This window comes from Hemiscyllium ocellatum, chromosome 25 (assembly GCF_020745735.1).
Source record: "Hemiscyllium ocellatum isolate sHemOce1 chromosome 25, sHemOce1.pat.X.cur, whole genome shotgun sequence".
Taxonomy (NCBI): domain Eukaryota; kingdom Metazoa; phylum Chordata; class Chondrichthyes; order Orectolobiformes; family Hemiscylliidae; genus Hemiscyllium; species Hemiscyllium ocellatum.
In genome coordinates, this window is record NC_083425.1 from 7,225,621 (window position 1) to 7,251,371 (window position 25,751).

General features: G+C 40.3%; 1 protein-coding gene across 4 annotated transcripts in view; it reads right to left on the reverse strand.

The window, feature by feature from the left end:
* cep112 (centrosomal protein 112) overlaps nt 1-25,751 on the reverse strand; it is a 572,452-nt gene that overhangs the window by 325,029 nt on the left and 221,672 nt on the right. For all 4 annotated transcript variants that reach the window (XM_060844726.1, XM_060844724.1, XM_060844725.1 and 1 more), the window contains 2 exons: nt 12,990-13,144; nt 4,215-4,344 (listed from right to left, as the gene is read on the reverse strand). In XM_060844726.1, the coding sequence (XP_060700709.1) occupies nt 4,215-4,344; nt 12,990-13,144 (285 nt within the window). The remainder of the gene's footprint in view (nt 1-4,214; nt 4,345-12,989; nt 13,145-25,751) is intronic.

Below are 25,751 nucleotides of genomic sequence, written 5' to 3' on the forward strand. Positions count from 1 at the left end.
GCTGAGGGAGAAATTGAGAGGATGTACAGAGAGGTGGTGACTCCTCTGACACAGGAATAAGGACAGCTGGGTTACATGAAGGACAGGTTGCACCTGAACTGGAAGGCCACAGATGTCCTGGGTGGGAGATTTGCTTGTGTGGTTCTGGAGGGTAAAACTAGTTTGGTAGGGGGGGGTGGGAACAGACCTACATATCTGAGAGGGGGTAGTTGAAGATGGGGCAGTGACAAGATGTAGTGAATCTATCGAGAAGGTTTCTCACGTGATGAAACAAAGGGATCAGTTAAAATGTGTCTGCTTTCATGCAAGGAGTGTCAGAAATAAGAGTGACAAACTTAGAGCATGGATCAGTACTTGGGGCTAAGATGTTGTGGCCATAATGGAGACGTGGGTTTCATTGGGGCAGGAATGGTTGCTAGATGTTCCATGATTTAGAACGTTTAAAAAGAACAGGGAGGGTGGAAAAAGAAGTGCATGCTACAGAAACAAAAGTTGTTGAGGAAGGCTTGTCCACTGAGTCAGTATGGGTGGAAGCTAGGAGCTGCAAGGGAGCAGTCACCTCACTGGGGGTCTTCTACAGACCCCTAATAGCAGTAGAGAGATTGAAGAACTCATAGGCTGGCAGACTTTGGAAAAATGCAGATGTAGCAGGGTTGTTGTTATGGGTGACTTCAACTTTCCCAATATTGACTGGAACCTCCATAGTGCAGATGGTTTGGATGGAGCTGATTTTGTCAGGTGTGTTCAGGAGGGTTTCTTTACTCAGTATGTAGACAGTCTGATGAGGGGAGAAGTCATTTTGGATTTGGTGCTCGACAATGAACCAGGACAGGTGTCAGATCCCACGGTGGGAGAACACTTTGGTGACAGTGATCACAACTGCCTCACATTTACCACAGCCTTGGAGAGGGAAAAGAGCAGTTACCGAGGCAAGATATTTAATTGGGGAAAAGGAAATTATGACGCTATCAGACAGGCGTTGGGAAGTACTGACTGGGAGCAAGTGTTCCACAGAAAGGGCACAACAGACATATGGAGACTGTTTAAGGAGCAGTTGTTGCGAGTGATGCACAAATTTGTTCCTCTGAGACAGGCAAGAAGGGGTAAGAATAAGGAGCCTTGGATGACAAGAACAGAGGAGCTTCTTGTCAAAAGGAAGAAGGCAGCTTACATAAGGAAGAAGCAAGAATCTAGAACAGCTTTACAGGATTACAGGATTGCTAGAAAGGAGCTCAGAAATGGACTGAGGAAAGCCAGGAGGGGGCACGAAAATGGCTTGGCAAGAAGGATTTGGGAGAACTCAAAGGCATCTTATTCAAATGTGAGAAATAAGAGAATGATCAGGGAGAAGGTAGGGCTGGTCAGGGATAGCGTAGGGAGTTCGTAGTGCATGGAGTCTGAGCAGATAGGGCAAGTCCTAAGTGAGTTTTTTACTTTGGTTTTCACTAAGGAAAGGGACCTAGTTGTGAATGGGAACTTTGAGGAGCTGGGATACAGGCTTGAACAGTTCAAGATTGATGAAGTTGATGTGCTGGAAAGTTTGGCAAACATTAAGATTGCTAAGTCCCTCGGGCCAGACCAGATTTATCTAGGCTGGTCCAGGAAGCAAGAAATGAAGTTGCTAAGCCGCTGGCGAACATCTTTGCTTCCTCACTCTCCACGGGAGTCGTACCGGAGGATTGGAAGGAGGCGAATGTTGTTCCTCTTTTCAACAAGGGGAATAGGGAAATCCCTGGCAATTACAGACCAGTCAGTCTTACATCTGTGGTCAGCAAAGTTTTGGAAAGAATTCTGAGGGATAGGATTTATGACTATTTTGAAAAGCATAGCATGATTAAAGGCAGTCAGCATGGCTTTGTGATGGGCAGGTCATGCCTCACAAATCTTATTGAGTTCTTTGAGGTGACGACAAGACAGGTCGGACAAAGGTTGAGTAGTGGATGTGGTGTATGCGGACTTCAGCAAGGCATTTGATAAGGTTCCCATGGTAGGCTCATTCATAAAGTCAGGAGGTATGGGATACAAGAAGATTTGGCTATCTGGATTCAGAATTGGTTGACTGACAGAAAGCAGAGAGTGGTTTTAGATGGAAAGTATTCTGCCTGGAGGTCAGTGTTGAGTGGGGTCCCGCAGGCCTCTGTTCTTGGGCCTCTGCTCTTTATAGTCTTTATAAATGACTTGGGTGAGGAGGTTGAGAGGTGGGTTAGAAAATTTGCAGATGGCACAAAGGTTGGAGGTGATGTTGATAGTATCAAGGGCTATTGCAGGCTGCAGCGCAACATAGACAGGATGCAGAGTTAGGCTGAGAAATGGCAGATGGAGTTCAACCTGGATGAATGTGAAGTGATGCATTTTGGAAGGTCGAACCTGAATGCTGAATATAGGATTAAAGACAGGATTCTTGTCAGTGTGGAGGAACAGAGGAATCTTGGTGTTCAAGTATGTAGATCCCTCAAAGTTGCCACCCAAGTGGATAGGGTTGTTAAGAAAGCATATGGTGTTTTGACTTTCATTAACATGGCGATCGAGTTTAAGGTATTGCTACAGCTCTACAAATCCCTGCTGAGACCACACTTGGAATATTGTGTCCTGTTCTGGTTGCCTTACTATAGGCAAGATACAGGGGCTTTGGAGAGGGTGCAAAGAAGGTTTACCAGGATGCTGCCTGGACTGGAGGGCTTGTCTTACTAAGAGAGATTGACTAAGCGGGACATTTTTCTTTGGAGAGAAGGCAGAAGAGAGGTGACCTGATCGAGGTATACAAGGTAATGAGAGGCATGGATAGAGTCACTAGCCAGAGACTTCCCCAAGACAGGATTGACTGGCACGAGGGGTCATAGTTTTAAGACATTAGGAGAAAGGTATAGAGGGGACTCAGAGGAAGGTTCCTTATGCAAAAAGTTGTGAATGCATGGAATGCGTTGCCAGCGGTGGTGGTGGAAGCAGAGTCATTAGGGACATTTAAGCAACTGCTGGACATACACATGGACATCAGTGAATTGAGGGATGCATAGGTTAAGTTATTTTATTTTACATTAGGATTAATCCTTGACACAACATGATGGGCCAAAGGGCCTGTTCTGTGCTGTACTTTTCTATGTTCTAACCTATCCATATTACCCTTGTTGTGAACATTACATGACAAACCTTTGTATCTATCTTTGGATCATAAGAACAGGAATACGACACTCGACCCATTGAGCCTGCTCCTCCATAGAATGATGGTTGATCAAACAATTCTATGCCTTATACCCACTATCCCCATAACCCTGTGGACAATTGATAATCAGAAATCTATCAATCTCTACCTTGAACATATAACAACAATATCGAGTTCTATAAAATTCCGGAGTAGAGATTTTCAAAGATTCACCATCTCTGACTAAATCCTCATCTCAGTCCTAAGTGGTATTCCCTTAATTTTAAATTCTGCACCTCAATCAGAAGAAACCACTTACCTATACCTACCCTGTCCCTTTAAATATTTTGTAGATTTTAATGAGATCATTGCTCATTCTTTGAAACTCTAGTTAACACAGGCTCATTTGCCCAATATCATCTTGTATGGCAGTCCTGGTTTCTGGTGAGCAATCATCTCCAAATGTAGTCATCATGCCTTCTCTCCCCTCATCTAAGTCATTGATATAAATTATAAAAAGTTGAGGAACACAGAATACACTCCCATGAGACACTATTTGTTATATGATGCCAATCTGTATGTGATTTCTGCCAGCCCAACAAGTCTTTATCCATGTTTTTATGTTAATCATGATACCATGCGCTCCTACTTTACGCAATAATCATTTAAGTGGAATCTTGGCAAATGCTTTCAGAAATTCCAAGTACAGTGTATCAGCAGGTTACTCTTTACCCACAGTGCAAGCTACTCTTTACAATATATTTGATAAACATAGTTTCCTTCAAACCATGGTGACTCCCCTAGTTACCTTAACTTTTTCCAAGTACCCAAATATAACCTCCCTAATCATCCATTCCAACTAATTCCAAGACAGACGTCCAGCTAACCGGCTTATAGTTTCCTCTTTTGTGCCACGCCCTACCTTCTTATGGTGGTTATATTTGTAACTTTCATTACATTCAATTTGAAAAAGTTATAAATTTTACATATCAAAGGCTGATAAACTGTGAATTTAAATGAATGAATGCTGTTTTTTAACACGTGCTCGGCAAGGGAGATGATAGTATCTGTATACCTTGGCTGCTGAGTGTGCATGCTCTTGCTTTAAGTAGTTGAGTTCACAGTCATGTTTATTTTGCATTTGTCTGACAGTTTTCTCATGGTCCTCCAACGTCTGCTGCTTTTCCTTTTGAAGGGAACTCTTTCTAAGGGAGCAAGAAAACAAATAACTACTAATGACATATTACAAAGTTTCTCTTTATCTTCAGCGTGATTTCTTGACACAATCTTTAAGCAATGCCAGGTTCTGGCAGATTTTTCCACAGATCATTGTTAAAGTCTAAAATGATGCTGCTTGATTGGTATTAGGTCATATAGAGGAGTAAAACCTTTATCACTAAACAAGAAGCTAAACACTTTCAGAGAGTTCTGTAAACCCAATTGCTGTTGTATGGTTTACCAGTTTTACTGAAATATTGTCAAAGACAATGCTTTAGAACATAGAACATTACAGCGCAGTACAGGCCCTTCGGCCCTCAACGTTGCGCCAACCTGTGGAACCAATCTGAAATCCATCTATCCTAGACTATTCTATTTTCATCCATATGTTTATCCAACGACCATTTAATTGTCCTTAAAGTTGGCAAGTCTACTACGGTTTCAGGCAGTGCATTCCACGCCCCTACTACGCTAAGTAAAGAAACTACCTCAGGCATCTGTCCTGTATCTATCACCCCTCAATTTAAAGCTATGTCCCCTTGTGCTAGCCATCACACTCGAGGAAAATGTTATATTCAGCAAAGAAGATTGCTGTAAGAAGGCTGCTTCACAGCTTAAGGATCAAATCTTATAATAAAGTATGACACAGCAAGTTGGAAGAATGTGGATTCAAGTATGGTCTTGAGCACAATTTCCTAGGCTGATACTCTAGTGCAGTGCTCAGGGAGCTTTTCACAAGACATCTTCTTCCAGATGAGACATTAAATTGAGTCCTGATTAGTGTCCAGAGATACATACAAATGATCACATAACACTATTTTGAACAAAAGCAGGGCAACTATCCTGGCCAAATTTTATCCCTTTAACACCAACACAAAATCAAATTATCTGGCACATTATCTCATGACTATTTGCAGTGTTCAAATTCACCATGTTCCAACAGTGACTATACCTCAAAAGTACATCATCAATTGTAAAGCTGTTTGGAGTGCCCCAAAGTCGCAAAAGGCCAAATGAATGTCTAGCTTTCCTTGTTTTTAATAAATGTCATCTGAATAATCTAGGAACAGAATACTTCAAGTCTGTAAATTATTTCTTGATCTAACACACATTCAAAGAGTGAGGCTTATGGAAATGCACAAGATTTGCAACTTAAACACTATTTATTTAACAGATTATTGATTGGTTACTGAATAACATGTGCAAGTTAATAATGGACCAGAAGTACTGTAGTAAATTTGAACAGTGCCTGACAGTCATATAGACAGAAACTTATTGTGCAACTACATTATTTTTGTTATGTATAGGATTTTAATTTTCTCATAAAAATTCAATACACATTTTAAATATAACATATTTAAACTCAATTTATTTTTTCAAAATTACAAATGTAAATAGAACTCAACTGTTAAAAGACTGAAAATAAGATTTTTTAAAACCATACACCCCCAAATATGTCTTTGTATATACTGTATATGTGATGTACATACACTGTATTGACAATGAAGTGTGTGTATGTGTGTGGTAGTCAAACTACTAGATTAGCAGCTGAAAAAAATCGATTGTATTACCACTAGATGATTAAATTTTGGGACCAATAATACAAAATGGAGGATTTGAAATTGCAATGTGTTCACGTAAACTACATATAACTGCTTATGATATACAGGCAATAGTTGAAAGGAAGGAAAACCAGGTGATATGAACTTTATGGAAATTGATTTATAGCCAAGTGCTAAATTATTTTTATTTTCATTAAATTGCTCTAAGGCACATTTCTTCACAATAACCTGTTCCCTTCCCTTAATATGCAGAATGAGAAGTAGGATGAGACGTTTAAGGAGAAAAAAAAACAAAATTCAAAACTGCACATAATACTGTTTTGTTGTGCATTTTGCAATCATCTTTAAACATTTGATTGAACACATTTGAAGCACACATTATAACTGGCCTCAAGCAAAAAAAAATTAAAAAGTCTGGTTTTAGACCAAATCAGAATCATAAATGATCAAAGGATGAATGTGCAAATCCATATCAAACCACATTATTTCTGTTTGAGGACCACAAATGCACTTCTGCACTAGAATGAAAAATGCAGCCACATTTCAAACAGCTGGTATTTAAAGGATAAATTCAAATTGCGTTTATGTTATTAACCTCATTGAGCAGTAATTTAATTGTCCAGTTTCTATCTTCTGGAATTATTTAGTCAAACTGAGATTTAAGATGATTGAAGAACTGACTTCAAAGAAACAGAATTTCTTTAAACTTATTCATAGGTAGAAGCTCAAAATTAGCTAAATACAAACCTTTCAATTTAATATTTGAGAGATAAAGCACCAGAAAAAAATAAACAGGTCGGATGTAAAAAAAAGTACCTGGTGGCAATTCAAGTACAAGAGGGAATAGAATAAAGTGTTCATTATTAATGCTGTTAAGATGGTTGAGAAAAAGTCAAAGCTATAACACAAACAATTTATTTCTGTGTTGTGCATTTAACTTGATAAAACATTTCAAGGCACCTCACCTGTATTTAATCAAACATGATGTGACACCAAGCCACATAAGGAAATACTAGGATTGATTATAAAGAGGTAAGATTTCAAGTATATTTTAAAAGGCAGAATGAGAAGTAGGATGAGAGGTTTAAGGAGAAAAAACCAAAACTCAGGTTCTTAAGCAGTTGAGAATTTAGCTGTCAATTGTCAGCGAGTAAAATGGGGAAAGATGGGAGACTGGTCAGGTTTGTGTTGAAACATTCAAGTCTCAAAGTAACAAAGACATGGAATCGAGTTTCATCAGATGAGCTGTGGAAGTGATGGAATCAAGTGGTGTTACAGAAGTAGAAATAGGTAAACATAGTGATAGCATGGACATATGGTCAGAAACTGATCTCTGGACTGAATGTGACATTAAGATTAGGAAGGATCTGGTTTAGCTTCAGGTAGTTCCATTGGAGATGGATGGAACCCTAAGGAACTGATTTTGTGACAAGGACTGAAGACAATAACTGGGAAGACAATTTCCCAGATGGAAAGTTACTTGGAGGAAATTTCTGCCCATGCAGTATAGTATGTCAAGCAGTACTAAAGAGACAATACCCAGATACTGTAATAAGTAGGATGAGAACAGCGGTGTCTCACCAAACTACAAATTGAGGTGTCAACTATTCACTGTATTCACTAACAGCTGAGTCAATAGGTAAGAAGTCACACATTTGTAATGATTGATTTCACAAAAATAGATGGCATTTTAAGTAGTATAGATGGAAGAACAAGATTACTAAAATGTACGGTTAGATTACACGAATGGAAAAAGCTGTGGCATACAAATTTCAATGTAGTCATCCACTTTATGTAAATAGTGAAAACTACAAACAGTGGAAAAAAGTGGATTGTTCATATATTAAACTATCAACAGGCGCAAAAAATAACCAAAAAGGCTAACGGAATACTAAACTTTGAATAAAGTAGAAGAATACAGGCTGATCAGAAGTTATGATTATGAAAGACATATCCCACCCAGTGGTGCTGCTTTTTTGTGAACAGCACCTCAATGCTGGATACGTTGGCTTCGGAGAGAATTCTGTTGTTGGACTGCATTTTTGCTGATGGATTTGAAGAATCTTGGAAAGCATTCAGTGGTACTTCTTGAGTACTTTGAGATGCCTGCTTGAGGTTGTCCAAATCTCTCACCTTGTCCAAACCCTAACCCTACCTCTCTGGAGTACACAAGCATGCAGATTACTACTGCCCAGTAAACTATAACATTAGTCTTGCATTTGAGATCCTGTTACTCAAATATTCTTTCCTTAGTCTGCCAAAGGCTGAACTGACACCCCAGACATAATTTTTGTCATCTACAAGGTTTGCAAGGTATAGAAAATGGCTCACATCTTTCAGGATCTTGCTGTTAACCTTAATTGATGGTAGGAGATTTAGAAACAGGAATAGGCCATTCACACCATCAAGCCTGCCCAAGTAATATAGATAATCTACTTCAATGTCATTTTCCCACACTATCTCCATAGCTCATGGTGCAATTAGTCTCCAGAAATCTATTGCTTATAGACATGAACATGTTCATTGAGTTTCCACAATGCTCGAGGTAGAGAATTCTAAATCCACCCTTTGAATAAAGGGATTCCGCTTCATATTAGTCTTAGATGGTCTACCCCTCATTCTGAAAATGATGACCTTCAGCGAGGACATGGAGGTCCTGGGCCTCCTTCACCGCCACTCTGTCACCACCCGACGCCTGGAGGAAGAACGCCTCATCTTCCGTCTCGGAACACTTCAACCCGAGGGCATCAATGTGGACTTCAGCAGTTTCCTCATTTCCCCTTCCCCCACCTCACCCCAGTTCCAAACTTCCAGCTCAGCATTGTCCTCATGACTTGTCCTACCTGCCTATCTTCTTTTCCACCTATCCACTCCACCCTCCTCTCTGACCTGTCACCTTCATCCCACCCCCATCCACCCACTGTACTTCTTGCTACCTTCCCCCACCCTCCTCCCTAACCTATAATCTTCATCCCCACCCCCACTCACCTATTTTACTCTATGCTACTTTCTCCCCATCCCCATCCTCCTCTCATTTATCTCTCCACCCTTCAGGCACTCTGCCTGTATTCCTGATGAAGGGCTTTTGCCCGAAACATCGATTTTACTGCTGCTCGGATGTGCCTTTCCAGCACCACTAATCCAGAATCTGGTTTCCAGCATCTGCAATCATTGTTTTTACCTAGTTATGGAAAATCTCCTGTTCATATGAAATTTATCAAATGCTATATAAATTTTCTAAGTTTTAATAAAATCATGCCTTACTTCGTGAAAAAAATCCAGAATATTGGCCAAGTTTCCTCAATATCGTCTCATAAAACTATTCCATCTCGCCAACCCAGTGATTAACATGGTGAACCTCCATTTCACTCGTTCTACGGCAAGTAGATAAGGAGACCAAAAATGTACACAATACTCTAGGTGCTGCCTGACCAAAGCTGTTTAAAATTGCAGCATTACATCTTTACCGCTGTTCTGAAATCTTCTTGTGACTAAGCCCAAAATTGTTATAATGCTAACTTTTAGGAGCTCACGTACAGGACATGCAGATCCTTTTGGACACCAACATTTCCTAGCTCTCACCACTTAGAAAAATAACTGAAAGGCATAATGTTTCTTAAGTGGATAAATTCACACTTATTCACATTATATTCCATCTACCATACCCACTTCCAGCTTATCCACATCAGCTTGAAATCTTATTCACTATTCACATTCCCACCTAGTTTTGCCTAATTTGCAATTTTGCAAATATTTCAATTGATATCCACATACAAATTAGTTGAATAAATTGTGAACAGTTGTGCCCTGGCAATGACACTTAAGCTATCCCACTAGATACAGCCTACCATTTTGAGAATGACTCTTCATTCCTACTCCTTCCCTTCTGATTATGAATCAATTCTTAATTGTATCTTACCAAAATCCTTCTAAAAATACAAATACACCATACTAGCACTCCTTTATCTATGTTACAAGTAATATTCTCAAAAAACTCCAATAGCTTTGACAAACACCATTTCCCTATCACCAATCCACATTGGTCAGTCCAATTTTAGTATTATTTTCTGTCTAGTTATCACGTGCCGTATAACATATACTAATAGTTTACTGACCTCAAACTAGTAGGTCTACAGTTCTACATTCTTCCTTTTCCTTATTTCTTAAATAGCAGGTCTCCATTTGCTATTTTCCGTTCAGCAGGAACCTTTCCGGAATCAAAAACATTTTCAGTTGCCTAGCATTTCTAACAGAATTTCTGCAGCTTTTAAATGGAGGCAGAAGCAAAATAATTATTTCATTATAGAGTCATACAGCATAGAAACAGACCCTTTGGTCCAATCAGTCCATGCCGACCAGTCCATAATCCCAAACTAAGTTAGTCCCACCTGCGTGCACTTGGCCCATATCTCTCCAAACATTTATTGATGTACTTATCATGTATTTTAAACATTGTAACTGTAACTGCATCCATTACATTTTCTGGTAGATCATTCCACACATGAACCATTCTCAGTGTAAAAAAAATACCCCTCATGTCTCTTTAAAATTTTTCTCCTCTCACCTTAAAAATGTGCTACCCAGTCTAGAAATCCCCTAGCTTAGGGAAAAGACGCCTGCCATTCACCTTATCTATACCATCCATTATTTTATAAACCTCTGTAAGGTCATCTCTCAACCTCCCATGCTCCAGTGAAAAAAAGACCAGCCTGTCTAGCCTCTCCTTATTAACTCATTCCCAGCAACATCCTGGTAAATCTCTTCTGAACCTTCCCCAGTTTAATAATACCCTTTCTAGAACAGGGAGACCATAACTGGACACAGCAGTTGAGAAGAGGCCTCACCAACATCCTCTACAACCTCAACATAACGTCCCAACTCCTATGCTCCAAGGATTGAGCAATGAAGACGAGAATTCTAAGTGCCTTCTTAATCACCCTATCTATATGAGATGCAAAATTCAAAGAACTATGCGCTTGATCCCCTCGGTCTCTGTTTTACAACACTGCTCTCAAAGCCTACTCTTAATTGTATAAGTCTTACTTTTGTTTGTTTTCAAAAAGTTACAGTTCCACCAACCCATCCAGCCTTTACCATCCCTATAACCTCCTTTAGAACCAAAAAACTTGATTTAAACCTAAAATTCTATGTGGGTCTTGGCAGGATATATGTAAAGAGAATGTTTCCTCTTTTGGGACAATTTAGAATTAGGGGTCACTGTTTAAAATGAGGGGTCGTCCACTTAGAACAGACACTAGGCAATGTTTTTCTCTCAAAAGGTCATGGTTGTTTGGAACTGTCTTCCTGAAACAGGTGGAAGGAGAGTCCTGACAAATTCTTGTTAACAAGAATTCTCAAAGGGGTAAAAGGTTTTCATGGGTACACAAAAATGTGAACTAGAGGTTACAATCAGATCAACAATAATCTTAATGAATGGAGAAGCAAGCTAGAAAGATTGAATGATCTGTACGTGCTCATAGTTCAGGTGCTCACACCCTTTTCAATATCGCACTTCTGTAATTCAGGCCCTTTTACATCCCCAATTTTAACTGCTGTGTCATTGATGGCCAAACTTTCAGGTACCTACCTTCCAAGCTCTGAAAAGCTCTACCCCATAACTCTCCATTGCTTCCTTTTTTTAAGATTGCTGTATATTATTAAGGTATCCACTGTCCTACATAGAACTGCACTTCACATTCTTTTGACAAAGCATTATCCAATGTTTTACTGGATAATGGCACACATTTTATTGGTGGAGCATTTTTAATTTACCCCCATACTTTTTTTTAATCTAATGTATTTCAGCAAGGTTCGCCTTATTCATAGGACTTAAATTCAATTCTGCCACATAAGCATTCTCTTGACAGTTGCCCTCAAGTGCAACAATTGCCATACATTAAAAAAAAACATTTTGAGAATAGTCTGCCAATTATGGTGTACCATTTGTATCCTTCTCTTCTAGTATTACAATACAGTTCCTTCAAATTTTTTTTTTGTCACCAGATGCAGTTATCAAACAACCCTAATTGCCCTCGAGGTGGTGGTAGTGAACCACTGTCTCAATCCACTGTAGTCCGTCTGGTGCACCAACAATGACGTTAGGGAGGTGTTTCCAGGACTTCGATCGAAGTTAGTGAGAGAACTGTAATATGTCCTAAATCAAAATAGTGTCTAACCAAATGGGAACTTATGGATGATTGTGCTCTCATACTGGTCTTGTCCTTCTAAGTGGTAACAGTTGCAGACTTTGAAGGAACTGTCAAGGGAGCCTTGCAGAGTTTCAGCAATGCATTTCCTGGAGGGGACACACTGCTGTCATTGTGCATTGGTGGTGGAGGATGCGAACATTAAAGGTATTCGATAGGGTGCCAATCAGGTGTGCTGCTGTTTCTTGGATGGTGTCAAGCTTCTTGACCATTGTTGGAACTACATTCAGCCAAGCAAATCAAGATTATTCCATCACACTTTTTTTTCTCTTTTAATTTCTAGAATCCCTACAGTGCAGAAATAAGTTCTTCGGCCCAACAAGTCCACACCGACCCTCCAAAGAGTCACCACCCAATCCCCTACATTTAACCTTTGACTAATGCACCCAACCTACACATCCCTGAATATTGCCAACAATTTAGCATGGCCAATTTATCTAACCTTTCTCATCTTTGGACTGTGGAAGGAAACCGGAGCATGTGGAGGAAACTCCCGCAGATCTGGGAAGAATGTGCATATTCCAAACAGACAGTTGCCCAAGGCTGGAATCGACCCTGGGTCCCTGGCTAATCACTGAGCTAACCACTGAGCTAGTGTGCCACCCCCTTCTGATTTGTGGCTTCTAAATGGTGAACAAGCTTTAGAAAGTTACCCCAGTCAATTGAGTTTCCAGTCAACGGTAACCTACAAATGTGAGAAAATTACCTAGGGTTAGTGAAAAACATTCCCAGGTCAGGTGCAACATGAGAAAACAGTAAGGAAGGAAAATCTCTCCAGTTTACTCTGAAGGTATTCATAAAGTACATAATGGAATATTCTTGTTGAAGGAAGTCATTTCCCATAGTTTTCTGGACATTACTTACTTTAATTTTAACTCTTGCAGCTCCAAGCATATCATCTGGCAGCGCTGTTCTAGCTCTCCTTTCGCTTGGGTTAGTTTCTGTCGCACCAAAGTGCTATTCTCGGCCTCGATGGTCAACTGTTGTACACGAGCCTCCAGTTCTTTCACCATTTGGTTCTGTTGATGCAAACAACCAGTTAAGCAAACTTTTCCTGCAATTGTTCGTTAAACGACAGGCTCATGGGTACACCTATTCACTGAATAGTTCATTCCTTGCTACAGAACTTTCTATAGCACATTCTATATCAGATTTTGTTTCCAGTCTTTTCAAAAAGGGCAATTTAAATTCAAACACCGAAATAAATGCACTATCTATATTGTGAATGCTACATTCCCCATTCAACAGTCATATCAACTATGCACTTCATGAAATACTCTCAATGAGTCAGTTCAAACTTCACAATATTCTCTGGATTGGCAAGTCCAAACATGCAGCTGAAGCATGAGATAGATGAGAACTTGAGTTCAGATGTTTAGTTTATAGTTCATTGAAAATCTAAATTAACATATTTCTGACCATGACAATTAAATGAAGCACAAAATAAGGTAATAGAGGTACACAACACTTTTCGTCCAGCTTGTTCATGCCAACCAGGTTTCCTAAACTGAACTAGTCCCACGTGCCTGCGTTTGGCCCATGTCCCTCAAAACCCTTCCTATCCGTGTACCTGCCCAAACGTCTTTTAAATGTTGTAATTGTACCCACTTCTACCATTTCCTCTGGCAGTTCATTCTATGTAGGCACCAACCTTTGTGCAGAAAAGGTTGCCCCTCAGGTCCCCCTCTCACCTTATGCCAATGCTCTCTAGTTTTGGACTTTTCTTCTTTGGGGAAAAGACTTTGGCAATTCACCTTATTTATGCCCCTCATGATTTTATAAAGCTCTATAAGTTCACGCCTCAGCCTCCAATACTCCAGGGGAAAAAAGTCCCTGCCCTATGCTTTCCGTTATTGGTCAGAGTATTGAGTACAGGAGTTGGGAGGTCATGTCGCGGCTGTACAGGATATTGGTTAGGCCACTGTTGGAATATTGCATGCAATTCTGGCCTCCTTCCTATCGGAAAGGTATTGTGAAACTTGAAAGGGTTCAGAAAAGATTTACAAGGATGTTGCCAGAGTTGGAGGATCTGAGCTACAGGGAGAGGCTGAACAGGCTGGGGCTGTTTTCCCTGGAGCGTCGGAGACTGAGGGGTGACTGAATAGAGGTTTACAAAATTATGAGGGGCATGGATAGGATAAGTAGACAAAGTCTTTTCCCTGGGGTCGGGGAGTCCAGACCTAGAGGGCATAGGTTTAGGGTGAGAGGGGGAAAGATATAAAAGAGACCTAAGGGGCAACTTTTTCATGTACGTGAATGGAATGAGCTGCCAGAGGATGTGGTGGAGGCTGGTACAATTGCAACATTTAAGAAGCATTTGCATGGGTATGTGAATAGGAAGGGTTTGGAGGGATATGGGCCGGGTGCTGACAGGTGGGATTAGATTGGATTGGGATATCTGGTCGGCATGTACAGTTTCCATACTGTACATCTCTATGACTCTATCCAGCCCCTCTTCGTAACACAAACCCTCCAGTCTCAGTAGCACTTTTTTTTGCATCCTTTGTAGTTTAATAAAACTCTTCTTACAGCAGGGTGACCAGAATTGTATGCAGTACTCCAAATGTGGCCTCACCAATGTCTTGTACAGCTGTAACTTGCATCTCAATTCCAGTATTCAATGCTGACTGATGAATGTAAGTGTGCCAAATGCCTTCTGCAACACCCTGTCTACATGTGACGCCACTAAGAAGGAACTATGCACCTGCACCTGTAAGTCTCTCTGTTTGATAACACACATTAGGGTCCCACCCTTAACTATGTAAGCCCTGCCCTTGTTTGTCTTGCCAAAATGCAACACCTCATGTTTATCTAAATTAAACTTCACCTGCCATTCCTCAGCTCACTAGCCCAGTTGTTCAAGATTCCATTTTACTCTTAGATAATCTCCTTCTCTGTCCACTACACCACAAATGTTGGTGTTATCCACAAACGTACTAATGTGCCTCCAATATTCTCATCCAAATCACTTATATAAATGATAAACAACAGTGAACTCAGCACCAAGCCTTCCATCACACTACTGCACACAGGCCTCCGGTCTGAAAAACAACCCACCACCCTCTGTCTCCTAATGTCAAGTCAATTTTATATCCAATTGGCTGGCTGTCCCTAGATTCGATGTGATATTACTTTAATAACTAATCACCATGTGGTACCTCATCAATGGCCTTGCTAATGCCCATGCAGACAACATCTATCACTCTCCCCTCATCTACCTTCTTGGCCACCTCTTCAAAAAAACTCAATCAAAGTTTGTGAGACACAATTTCCCACACGCAAAGCCATGCTGATATCCCTAATCAGTCCTTGCCTTTCCAAATGCATGTAGATGTTGTCTCTCAGAATCCCCTCCAACAACTTACTCACCACTAAATTAGGCTCACCAGATGTAGTTCTCTGCTTTTTCTTTTTTTTTCATTTGAGTGTATTGTTTTTGTGCCTGGTTCCCATTTCTAAGTAGATTGATTAAAGTCAGGTAAGAGATCAACAACTGGCTCAATGTTACCTAAATTTTGTTCCACATCATTGCTGAACTAATCCTGACCTCATTGCTGGAAAGTGAAATGAGAGTCTACATCCCTGAACAAGTTCAATTTGTTCGCTTAATGGTTAAAAATACCCAGAAGATTTTTATGATAGGAGGGCAACCCTGACCCTCAGTTAGTGCTCTCTCCACCATTTCAGAACAATTTGATCCTTTGTTATAAACACAATCAGCAAAGTATTATATGTGAACAGAATGCCTTTCCGTACATTCACTGTGAAATCTTTCCAAATTGGGGCTGGAATTTTGCCCTGTCCTCCAAAATGTCACGTTTAAATAATTATTTGTGAAACAGTGAAGCACTGCTTTTTACACAGGCATTTCTGATACAAAAATATGGTATTGAACATCTGTTGTTCCATAAATTAAAAAGAATTTAATGGCCAGGTCATAGAAATAATTACTTTGGCTGGAGCTCTCAAAAATACATACAGCTGTTGTCTCTTCAAGTAGAAAGGACGATTACAAGGCGGCAGTACAGTCAGTTCTGTTATAACGCGATAGTTCCTTTCTCATGCCATCTTGCATTATAAAATAATTGTGCACTTTCCTCGCCACTTAAACTAATGGGATAGAAATGGCATTACAGCCGATATAGGTAAGGAAAGTTCACATTCAACAGATAATAGTCTAAATTCTTCAATTGTGTTAGACAATTCCTGTTGAAGAAACACACTTTATAGCAGAACACAGTGGTATTTTATTCTCCACAGAAAGCATACAGTCAGCAAAGACAGTCATAGAGTCGTAGAGATGTCCAGCATGAAAACAGACCCTTCAGTCCAACTCATCCATGTTGACCAGATATCCTAAATTGATCTATTCACATTTGGACCAAATCCCTCGAAACCCTTCCTATTCATATAACCAGATGCCTCTTAAAGGTTGTAATTGTACCAGACTCCACCACGTCCTCTGGCAATTCATTCCATACATGCACCACCTTCTGCATGAAATCATTGCCCCTTAGATCTCTTTTAAATCTGTCCTCTCTCACCCTAAACATACGCCCTTTACCTCTGGACTCACTCATCCCAGGGAAAATACTTGGTCTATTTATCCTATCCATGCTCCTCGTGATCTTATAAACCTCTATAAAGTCACCCCCCACAGCCTCCGACGCTCCAGGGAAAATAGGCCCAGACTATTCAGCCTCTCCCTATAACTCAAACTCTCCAAGCCTGGCAACATTCCTGTCAACCTTTTCTCAACGTTTCGGGCATAAGCCTTTCTTCAGGAATCATAAGCCATTCCTGAAGAAGGGCTTATGCCCGAAACGTCAAATCTCCTGTTCCTTGGATGCTGCCTGACCTGCTGCGCTTTTCCAGCAACACATTTTCAGCTCTGATCTCCAGCATCTGCAGACCTCACTTTCTCCTTGAACCTTTTCTCAACCCCTTTCAAGTTTCAAAACATCCTTCCGATAGGAGGGAGACCAGAATTGCACACAATATTCCAAAAGTAGCCTAACCAATGTCCTGTACAGCGACAACCTAACCTCCCAACTCCTAGAACATAGAACAGGACAGCACAGTACAAGCCCTTCCGCCCTTGATATTGGGGCAACCTTTTATCCTACTCTAAGATCAGACTAATCTCCATATCTTTCAATGTACTATCTTCCATGTGACTATCCAAGAGTCGCTCAAATGTCCCTACTGTATCTGACTCTACTACCACCACTGGCAGTGCATTCCATGCACTGACCACTCCCTGTGGACGGAATCTACCTCTGACATCTCCCCTGAATCTTCCACCAATCACCTTAAAATTATTCGCCCATTTCCACCATGCAAAAAAGTCTTTGGCCATCCAATCTATCCATGCTGCACATCATCTTATAACCTCTATCAAGCCACCTCTCATCTTTCTTCACTCTAATGAGAAAAGCCCTAGCTCCCTAAACCTTTCCTGGTAAGACATGCCCTCCAGTCCAGGCAACGTCCTGGTAAATCTCCTCTACACTCTCTCTGAAGCTGCCACAACTGAATACAATATTACAAGTGTGGTCTAACCAGGGCTCCATAGAACTGCAGCATAATCTCGCGGCTGTTAAATACAATCGCCTGGCTAATGAAAGCCAACAACCCCATCAACATGGGTAGCAACTTTGAGGGATCTATGAACGTGGACACCAAGATCCCTCTGCTCTCCCACACTGTAAACAATCCTGCATTTAGCCCTGTATTCTGCATTCAAATAAACTTCCAAAGTGAATCATTTCCCACTTTTCTGGGTTGAATTCCATCTGCCACTTACCAGCGTAGTCCTGCATCCTGTCAATCTCCCGTTGCAACTATAGCAGCCCTCCACACTATCTACCCCTCCATCAACCTTCATGTCATCAGTAAACTTACTAGCCTACTCTTCCAATTCCTTATTCAAGTCATTTACAAAAATCACAAAGAGCAGAGATCCCAGAACCGATCAGTGCAGAACACTACTGGTCAACAAACTCCAGGCTCAATACTTTCCACCTACCACCACGTTCTGTCTTCTAAGGGCCAGCCAATTCTGTATCCAGACAGCCAGATTTCCCTGTATCCCATGCCTCCTTACTTTCTGAATGAGCCATCCATGGGGAACCTTATCAAACGCCTTGCTAAAATCTATGTGAACAGCATCCACTGCTCCACCTTCATCAATGTGTTTTCTCACATCCTCAAAGAATTCAGTAAGGTTGGTGAGGCATGACCTGCCCCTCACAAAGCTCTGCTGACTATCTCTAATCAAACTATGGTTTTCCAAGTAAGCATAAATCTTGTCTTTCAGAATACTTTACACCACAGACATGAGACTGACTGTTCTGTAATTCCTTTTCTTGAACAAGGTAATAACATTTGCCACCCCCAATCATCTGGCACTACTCCAGTGGACAGTGAGGACACAAGGATCATCACCAGCAATCTCTTCCCTTGCTTTCCTGTTGTCCTGTTGTAACCTTGGGTATATTCCATCTGGCCGAGGGAATTTATCTATCCTCGTGATTTTCAAAATTTTCAGCACGTCCTCCTTCTTAACATCAACCTGTTCAAGCAGACCAGTCTTTTTCACACTGTCCTCAGAAATGCCAAGGTCCCTCTGAGTAGTGAATACTGAAGCAAAATATTTATTAAGAATCTCTCCTATCTTCTCCAAATCCAGGCACAAGTTCCCTCTACTATCCCTGGTTGGCCCCACCCTCAGTCTGGTCATCCTCTTTTTCCTCACATAAGTGTTAAATGCCTTAGGGTTTTCCTTAATCCGACCTGCTAAAACTTTTTCATGCCCCCTTCTAGCACTCCTAAGTCTATTCTTCAGTTCCTTCCTGGCTACCTTGTAACCCTGCAGACCCCTTTTTGATCATTGCCTCTTCAACTTTAAGAAAGCTTCCTTCTTCTGCTTGACACATCCCTTGTCACCTAAAGTTCTTTCAACATAGCTACCTCTTCCTTGCCTCAGTGGGACAAACCTATCAAGCACTATCAGCAAATGCTCCCTGAACAACCTGTCATTTCTGTCATGTATTGCCCTGAAAAAAATCTGTTCTCAATTTAGGTGCTCCAGTTCCTACCAAAAAACATTGTAATTCCCCTTCCCCCAATTAATACTTTTCCATACCGTCTGCTCCTATCCCACTCAATGCTCTGACCAATAAAGGAAAGCACACCAAATGTCTTCTTCACTTTCCTATCTACCTGAGACTCCACTTTCAAGGAACTATGAACATGCATGCCAAAGTCTCTTTGTTCAACAACACTCCCCAGGAAGTTATTATTAAGTGTATAAGTCCTGGCCTGATTTGCCTTTCCAAAATGCAGCACCTCACATTTATCTAAATTAAACTCTATCTGCCACTCCTCAGCCCATTGACCCATCTGATCAAGATCCCCTTGTACTCTGAAGTAACCTTCTTCACTGTCCACTACACCTCCAAGTTTGGTGTCATCTGTAAACTTACTAACTGTACTTCCTACGTTCACATCCAAATCATTTATATAAATGGCAAAAAGCAGTGGACCAGCACTGATCCTTGCACACCACTGATCAAAGGCCTCCAGTCTGAAAAGCAACCTTCCACCACCACCACCCTCTATCATTTACCTTGGAGCCAATTTTATATCCAAATGGCTAATTCTCCCTTTATTTCATGTAATCTAATCTTGCTAACCAGTCTATATGAGGAACCTTGTTGAATGTCTTACTAAAGTCCATATAGATCACATCCACCAATCTGCCCTCAACAATCCTCTTTGTTACTTCTTCAAAACACTCAATCAAGTTAGTGAGACATGACTTCCCACACACAAAGCCATGTTGACTATCCCGAATCAGTCTTCGCCTTTTCAAATATATATGAATCCTGTCCCTCAAGTTTCCCTCCAACAACTTGCCCACCATCGATGTCAGGCTCACTGGTCTATAATTTCCCTGGCTTTTTCCTACTACCTTTCCTAAATAGCAGCACAACCTCAGCTAACCTCCAGTTTTCTGGCACCTCACCTATGAGTATCAATTATACAAATATCTCAGGAAGAGACTCAGCAATCACTTTCTTAGCTTCCCACAGATTTCTAGGGTACACCTGATCAGGTCCAGGTGATTTATCCACCTTTATGCATTTTAAGACATCCATCAGCACCTCCTCTGTAATATGGACATTTTTCAAGTTTTCACCATCTATTCCCCCACATTCTATATCTTCCATGTCCTTCTCCACAGTAAACACTGATGTAAAATACTCATTTAGCATTTTCTCCATCTCCTGTGGTTCCACACACAGACTGCCTTGCTGATCTTTGAAGGGTCCTATTCTCTCCCTCACAGCCATTTTGTCCTTAATGTATTTATAAAATCCCTTTGGATTCTCCTTTGCCCTATTTGACAAAGCTATCTCATGTCCTCTTTTTGCTCTCTTGAATTCCCTCTTAAGTATACTCATATTCTTCTAAGGATTCACTAGAACTCTGCTGTCAGTATTTGATATATGCTTCCTTTTTTTTCTTTGAGCAAAACCTCAATTTCTCTAGTCATCCAGCATTCCCTAAACCTACCATGCTTTCCCTTCACCCTAACAGAAACATACTGTCTCTGGGCTCTCATTATCCATTTTTGAAGGCTTCCCATTTTCCAGCCACCCCTTTACCTATGAACATTCGCCCCCAGTTGATTTTGAAAATTCTTGCCTAATACCATGCTTGGCTTTTCCCCAATTTATAACTTTAACTTTTAGGTCCAGTTTATCCTTCTTCATCACTATTTTAAAATTAATAGAATTATGGTCACTGACACCAAAGCACGGCCCCATTGACACCTCAATCACTTGCCCTGCCTTATTTCCCAAGAGAAGGACAAGTTTTGCACATACTGAATCAGAAAATTTTCTTGCACACATTTACCAACTTCATCTCCATCTAAACCCCAAACACTATAGTAGTCCTGGTCTATGTTAGCAAAGTTAAAATCCCCTACCAAAACCACTCTATTACTCTTACAGATAATTGAGATCTCCTTACAAATTTGTTTTTCAATTTCCCGCTGACTATTGGGGTTTTATGGTCCGATCTCAACAAGATGATCTTAACAGGGTAAATAGCAAAGATATCCAGGTCCTCTAAGAAATTATCAGAAAAAAATCACAAGCCACTTTGCTTGGGAATCTAAACAAATACTTTCAGTTGTTTTCAATCACAAGGAAGAGGATAACATAAGGAAACCAAATATGTATAAAGAAGACAAAATACATACAAAAGGGAGGCATATCTTCCACACAAATAAGTCAGCCTTTCTTGAAAGGAAGTACAAAAGTACAATACCTGTTGGTATTCACAGTCATTCCATAAGTTTCCAGAGCTAATGTAAGCACTGCCATGACTTCACGTAAAATGAAATTGAGATGATCAGTGACCAAGACTTACAATTTATTAAATCACTTCAGCTTTCATACTTGCCAGAGTGTGATGGCTGATGAGTAATCTGAATGACAGTTATCAAGTCATAGTTTCATACAGCATGAAAACAGACCCTTCGCTCACTCATTTAGGCCAATCAAGTTTCCCAAACTAAACTAGTCCCACTTGCTAGCATTTGGCTCATATCCTTCTAAACCTTTCCTTTCCATGTATCTGTCCAAATGTCTTTTAAATGGTGTAACTGTACCTGCATCTACCACTTCCTCAGGCAGCTAATTCCATATATGGACCGCCCTCTGTGTGAAATAAATTACCCCTCATGCTCCTTTTAAATCTTTTACCTCTCACTTAAAAATATATCCCCTAGTTTTGAAGTCCTCTATCGTAGGGAAAAGATCTTTGGTATTCGCTGTGTCTATACCCCTCATGATTTTCTAAACCTCTATATGGTCATCCTTCAACCTCCAATGCTTCAGTTTTATAGGGTGAAAAGTTTAGAGCCAATTTTAACCCCTACCCACCAATGAAAGGAGGAGGATCTGGAATTAAAAATCAGTGACTTATCGAGTACCATCCAGCTCCAAGCCCTCAATGTGAACTCAGAATTCTGAGCAAGTCCTTGTAAACATGCAGATCAGAGACAGATGGTGTTCTTAAATTCAGCCGAAATTTCAATCACTAACCTGAAGGAGGATGCGATTTCAGTTACATGCTTCTCTAACCTCCATATTTATACAAGTCATTCTGCTATAATACAACAGTTGTGTTCCTCTGCAACCTTGCATTCTGGAAAACCGCTATAAAAACTCATGCTGACCAAACATGCATTACAAAAGAACAATCTATGTGTCTCTCCACTGCATCACTACCATCAGGTGCTCTAGATACCAGCAAATTTTTGGATCCTCTACTGTTCTTTAACTGTACTCAGTGATTTAACTATGTGATCATTCTTAATGAAATACCTTCTTTTTATTTCTGCAGTTAGACACTTGATCAATAATGCTGCTCCTTTGTTGTTTTTCAATTTCCCAATCTTCTCCAAAGATCCTATAGGTTGTAAGTTAGCTTATAATCATGCCAGCTTGTAGTCTCTAATAGTTACCATTTTAAACCCTTTAAACTGAATTTGTGCTACTGTTTCAGTTGTTATACCATGTGCAGTAGTTTTCTTATGTACGACATCTTGCAACTGTACAAATCTAAGCCCAAATTTAACAGTACTGTAATTGCAATGGACTGTCTCAAATTCTAATGTAAATTTTCAATAGATCACATTTATTCACAACGTAATGTGAGAAATGACAATCTTCACGCGAATGACTGTGTTTAAACATATGTCATCACTTCAACATTGAAGGCAAACCAGAGAAGGTTCACTTGACTGATACCAGGAATGGAAGGACTATCTTACAAGAAAAAGTTGAGTAGATTAGGCCTGTACTCATTGAATACAGTAGAATGAGAGGTGACCTTATTAAAACATATAAGATTCTCAATGGACTTCACAGGGTAGATATGGAAGGTTGTTTACCTGCTGGGAGAGTCTGGAACCAGAGGGCATGACCTTAGAACAAGGAGTTGCTGATTTAAAAATGAGAGGAGGGGGAGTTTCTTCTCTCAAAGACCTGTGAATCTGTTGAGGCTGGATAATTAAGTATATTCAAGGCTGAAGTAGACAAATTTTTAATCAGCAAGGGAGTCAAGTTTAAGGAAAAAGCAGGAGAGCTGAGTTGAAGATTTGTCAAATCAGCCACGACCTCATTGAATGACAGGGTAGATTTGAAGGGCTGAACATCCAACTATTGCTCCAAGGTCTTATGGGCTCGTGGAATGCTAAGATGCCTGAGAATTGCTGGAGAGTGGGATATTGTCAATGCCAAAGAGATTGTCTCTCCAATTTTTATAACTTACTGCCTAAACTCCTTCATCTCCTATTCCTCCTTTGACTAAGTTTTAGGCTAATATTTCTTTTCTTGGTTATACTCTGCAATGTTTATAGAATACACTTTTTTATGTCATTCTGTTAAACATTCTATACAAAGTTTTGTATGAAAAGTAACAGTAAAAACACATTAAACTAATCAACTGAAAATTAGACTTTGCAGTGGTTTCATTTAACAAAGATAGTATGCAAGTCTTTCTATTCCTTGTAAAACAAACACATTCTGCAAATACACAGCTAAACTAACACTTTTATATTTTAATTTATTATTTATAAGTCCACAGGTGTTGTTGAACTCTAGTGGTTCAGTATTTTCTTTTGGACTATTACTAAATGAAATCTGCCACTGTTCCAACATTCTATAAAGAAACCATCTCGGTTATTTTGTTTCAAACTCAATTATGATCTCCCATTGTCCTGTTTCTAGTTGAGAGTCATATCCTGTACGTAAGAAATTGACTAGCAGATAAGCGAAGCAGGCAATCCCAAATGAATCTGGAAGGATAACTGCAAGGTGGGGGTTGGGGGGGGGGGGGGGGGGAAACGAAAAAAAAATCAATTAGCAGAAGCAGCTGGTGATGACAGCGTCATTGTTGGAAATGACCATCAACAGATCAAGGTAGCATTCTATGTGTAGACACTAGGTTCACAAAAGTCTGCAAACTCCATTATATCCAACAGTAACACTGATTATATGTACTTATGAGAGCTATAGTGAGAGTTATGTAGCTCATGCACAATCACCAGTAAAAACCTCAAGGAAGATAAACAGCTTACCTTTAAACATGCTTGTTGAATTAGCAATTTTTGAGATTTGTATCTCAGCTTGATGCCGAGTATGTAAGTTAGCTTGCTGAGCTTGAAGGTTTGTTTTCAGACATTTCACCACCCTATTAGGTAACATCATCACGTGAGTGTCTCCGGCAAAGCACTGGTGGTATGTCCTGCCTCTCTATCTATAGGTTTTGGTTTCTTAAGGTGGGTGATGTCCTTTCCGGTTCTTTTGTTCAAGGGAAGATAAATGCGATCTAAATCAACGTGTTTTTGATGGAGTTCTGGTTAGAATGCCATGCCTGGAAGAATTCTTGTGCGTGTCTTTGCTTCGACTGTCCTAGGATATATGTATTGTCCTAGTCAAAGTGGTGTCCTGCATTATCTCTATGTATGGAAACTAGTGATAGTGGGTCAAGTCTTTTCATAGCCAGTTGGTATTCACGTATCCTGGTGGTAAGTTTCCTGCCAGTTTGTCTGATGTAGTGTGTTTTTACATTTTTGTATGGTATCTGCTAAATGACGTTAGCTTTGCTGGTGGTATCTATTGGATCCTTTAGGTTCATTAGTTGCTGTTTAAGTGTGTTGCTAGGTTTGTGGGCTACCATGATGACAGGGGGTCTGAGTAGACTGGAAGTCATTTCTGATGTTTCTTTGATGGAAGGTAGTGTGGCTATAGTTTTTGGTTGCGTTGTGTCTGCTTGTTTGGATTTGTTTCTGAGGAATCGGCAAATTGTGTTTATTGGGTACCCATTCTTCTTGAAAATGTTGTATAGATGTTTTTCTTCTGCTTTTCGTAGTTCTTGGGTGCTGCAGTGTGATATAGCTCATTGAAATAATGTCTTGATGCAGCTCTGTTTGTGGATGTTGGGATGATTGCTTCTGAAGTTAAGTATTTGGTCTGTTTGTGTTGTTTTTCTGTACCTGCTGGTTTGAAGCTGTCCGTTAACTGTACATTCAACTGTCATGTCTAGGAATTGGAGTCTGTTGTCATTCTCCTCGTCTTTTGTGAATTTTATGCCTGTCAGGATATTGTTGATATGACAGCAAGATAGAAGAGGACGAAATAATGGTCTTCTTTGACGTTACAGCCCTTTTCACTTCAATTAACATCGACCTGGCCAAAGAAACACTGGCATCACTTCGAGTAAAACCAGGATCACAAACACCAGACAGCACCAACTTCACGAGCAAAGATAATATCTTCAAGCTAGTGGACCATGCCTCCCTACCCACTTCACATTCAATAACAAAACTGACAAACAAGTCAACAGAACACTGATGGGATCACCAATATCAGAGCTCATAACAGAAGCAGTAATGCAGTAATGAACCTTTCCTTCCATCTATCCAACCCAAACTTTGGGTCCGCTGCATAGATGGCACCCTTGTCATCACAAACGGAACAAATTAGAAGAAACATACAACACCATCAACAATATCCTGACATGCATAAAACTCACAAAAGAGGA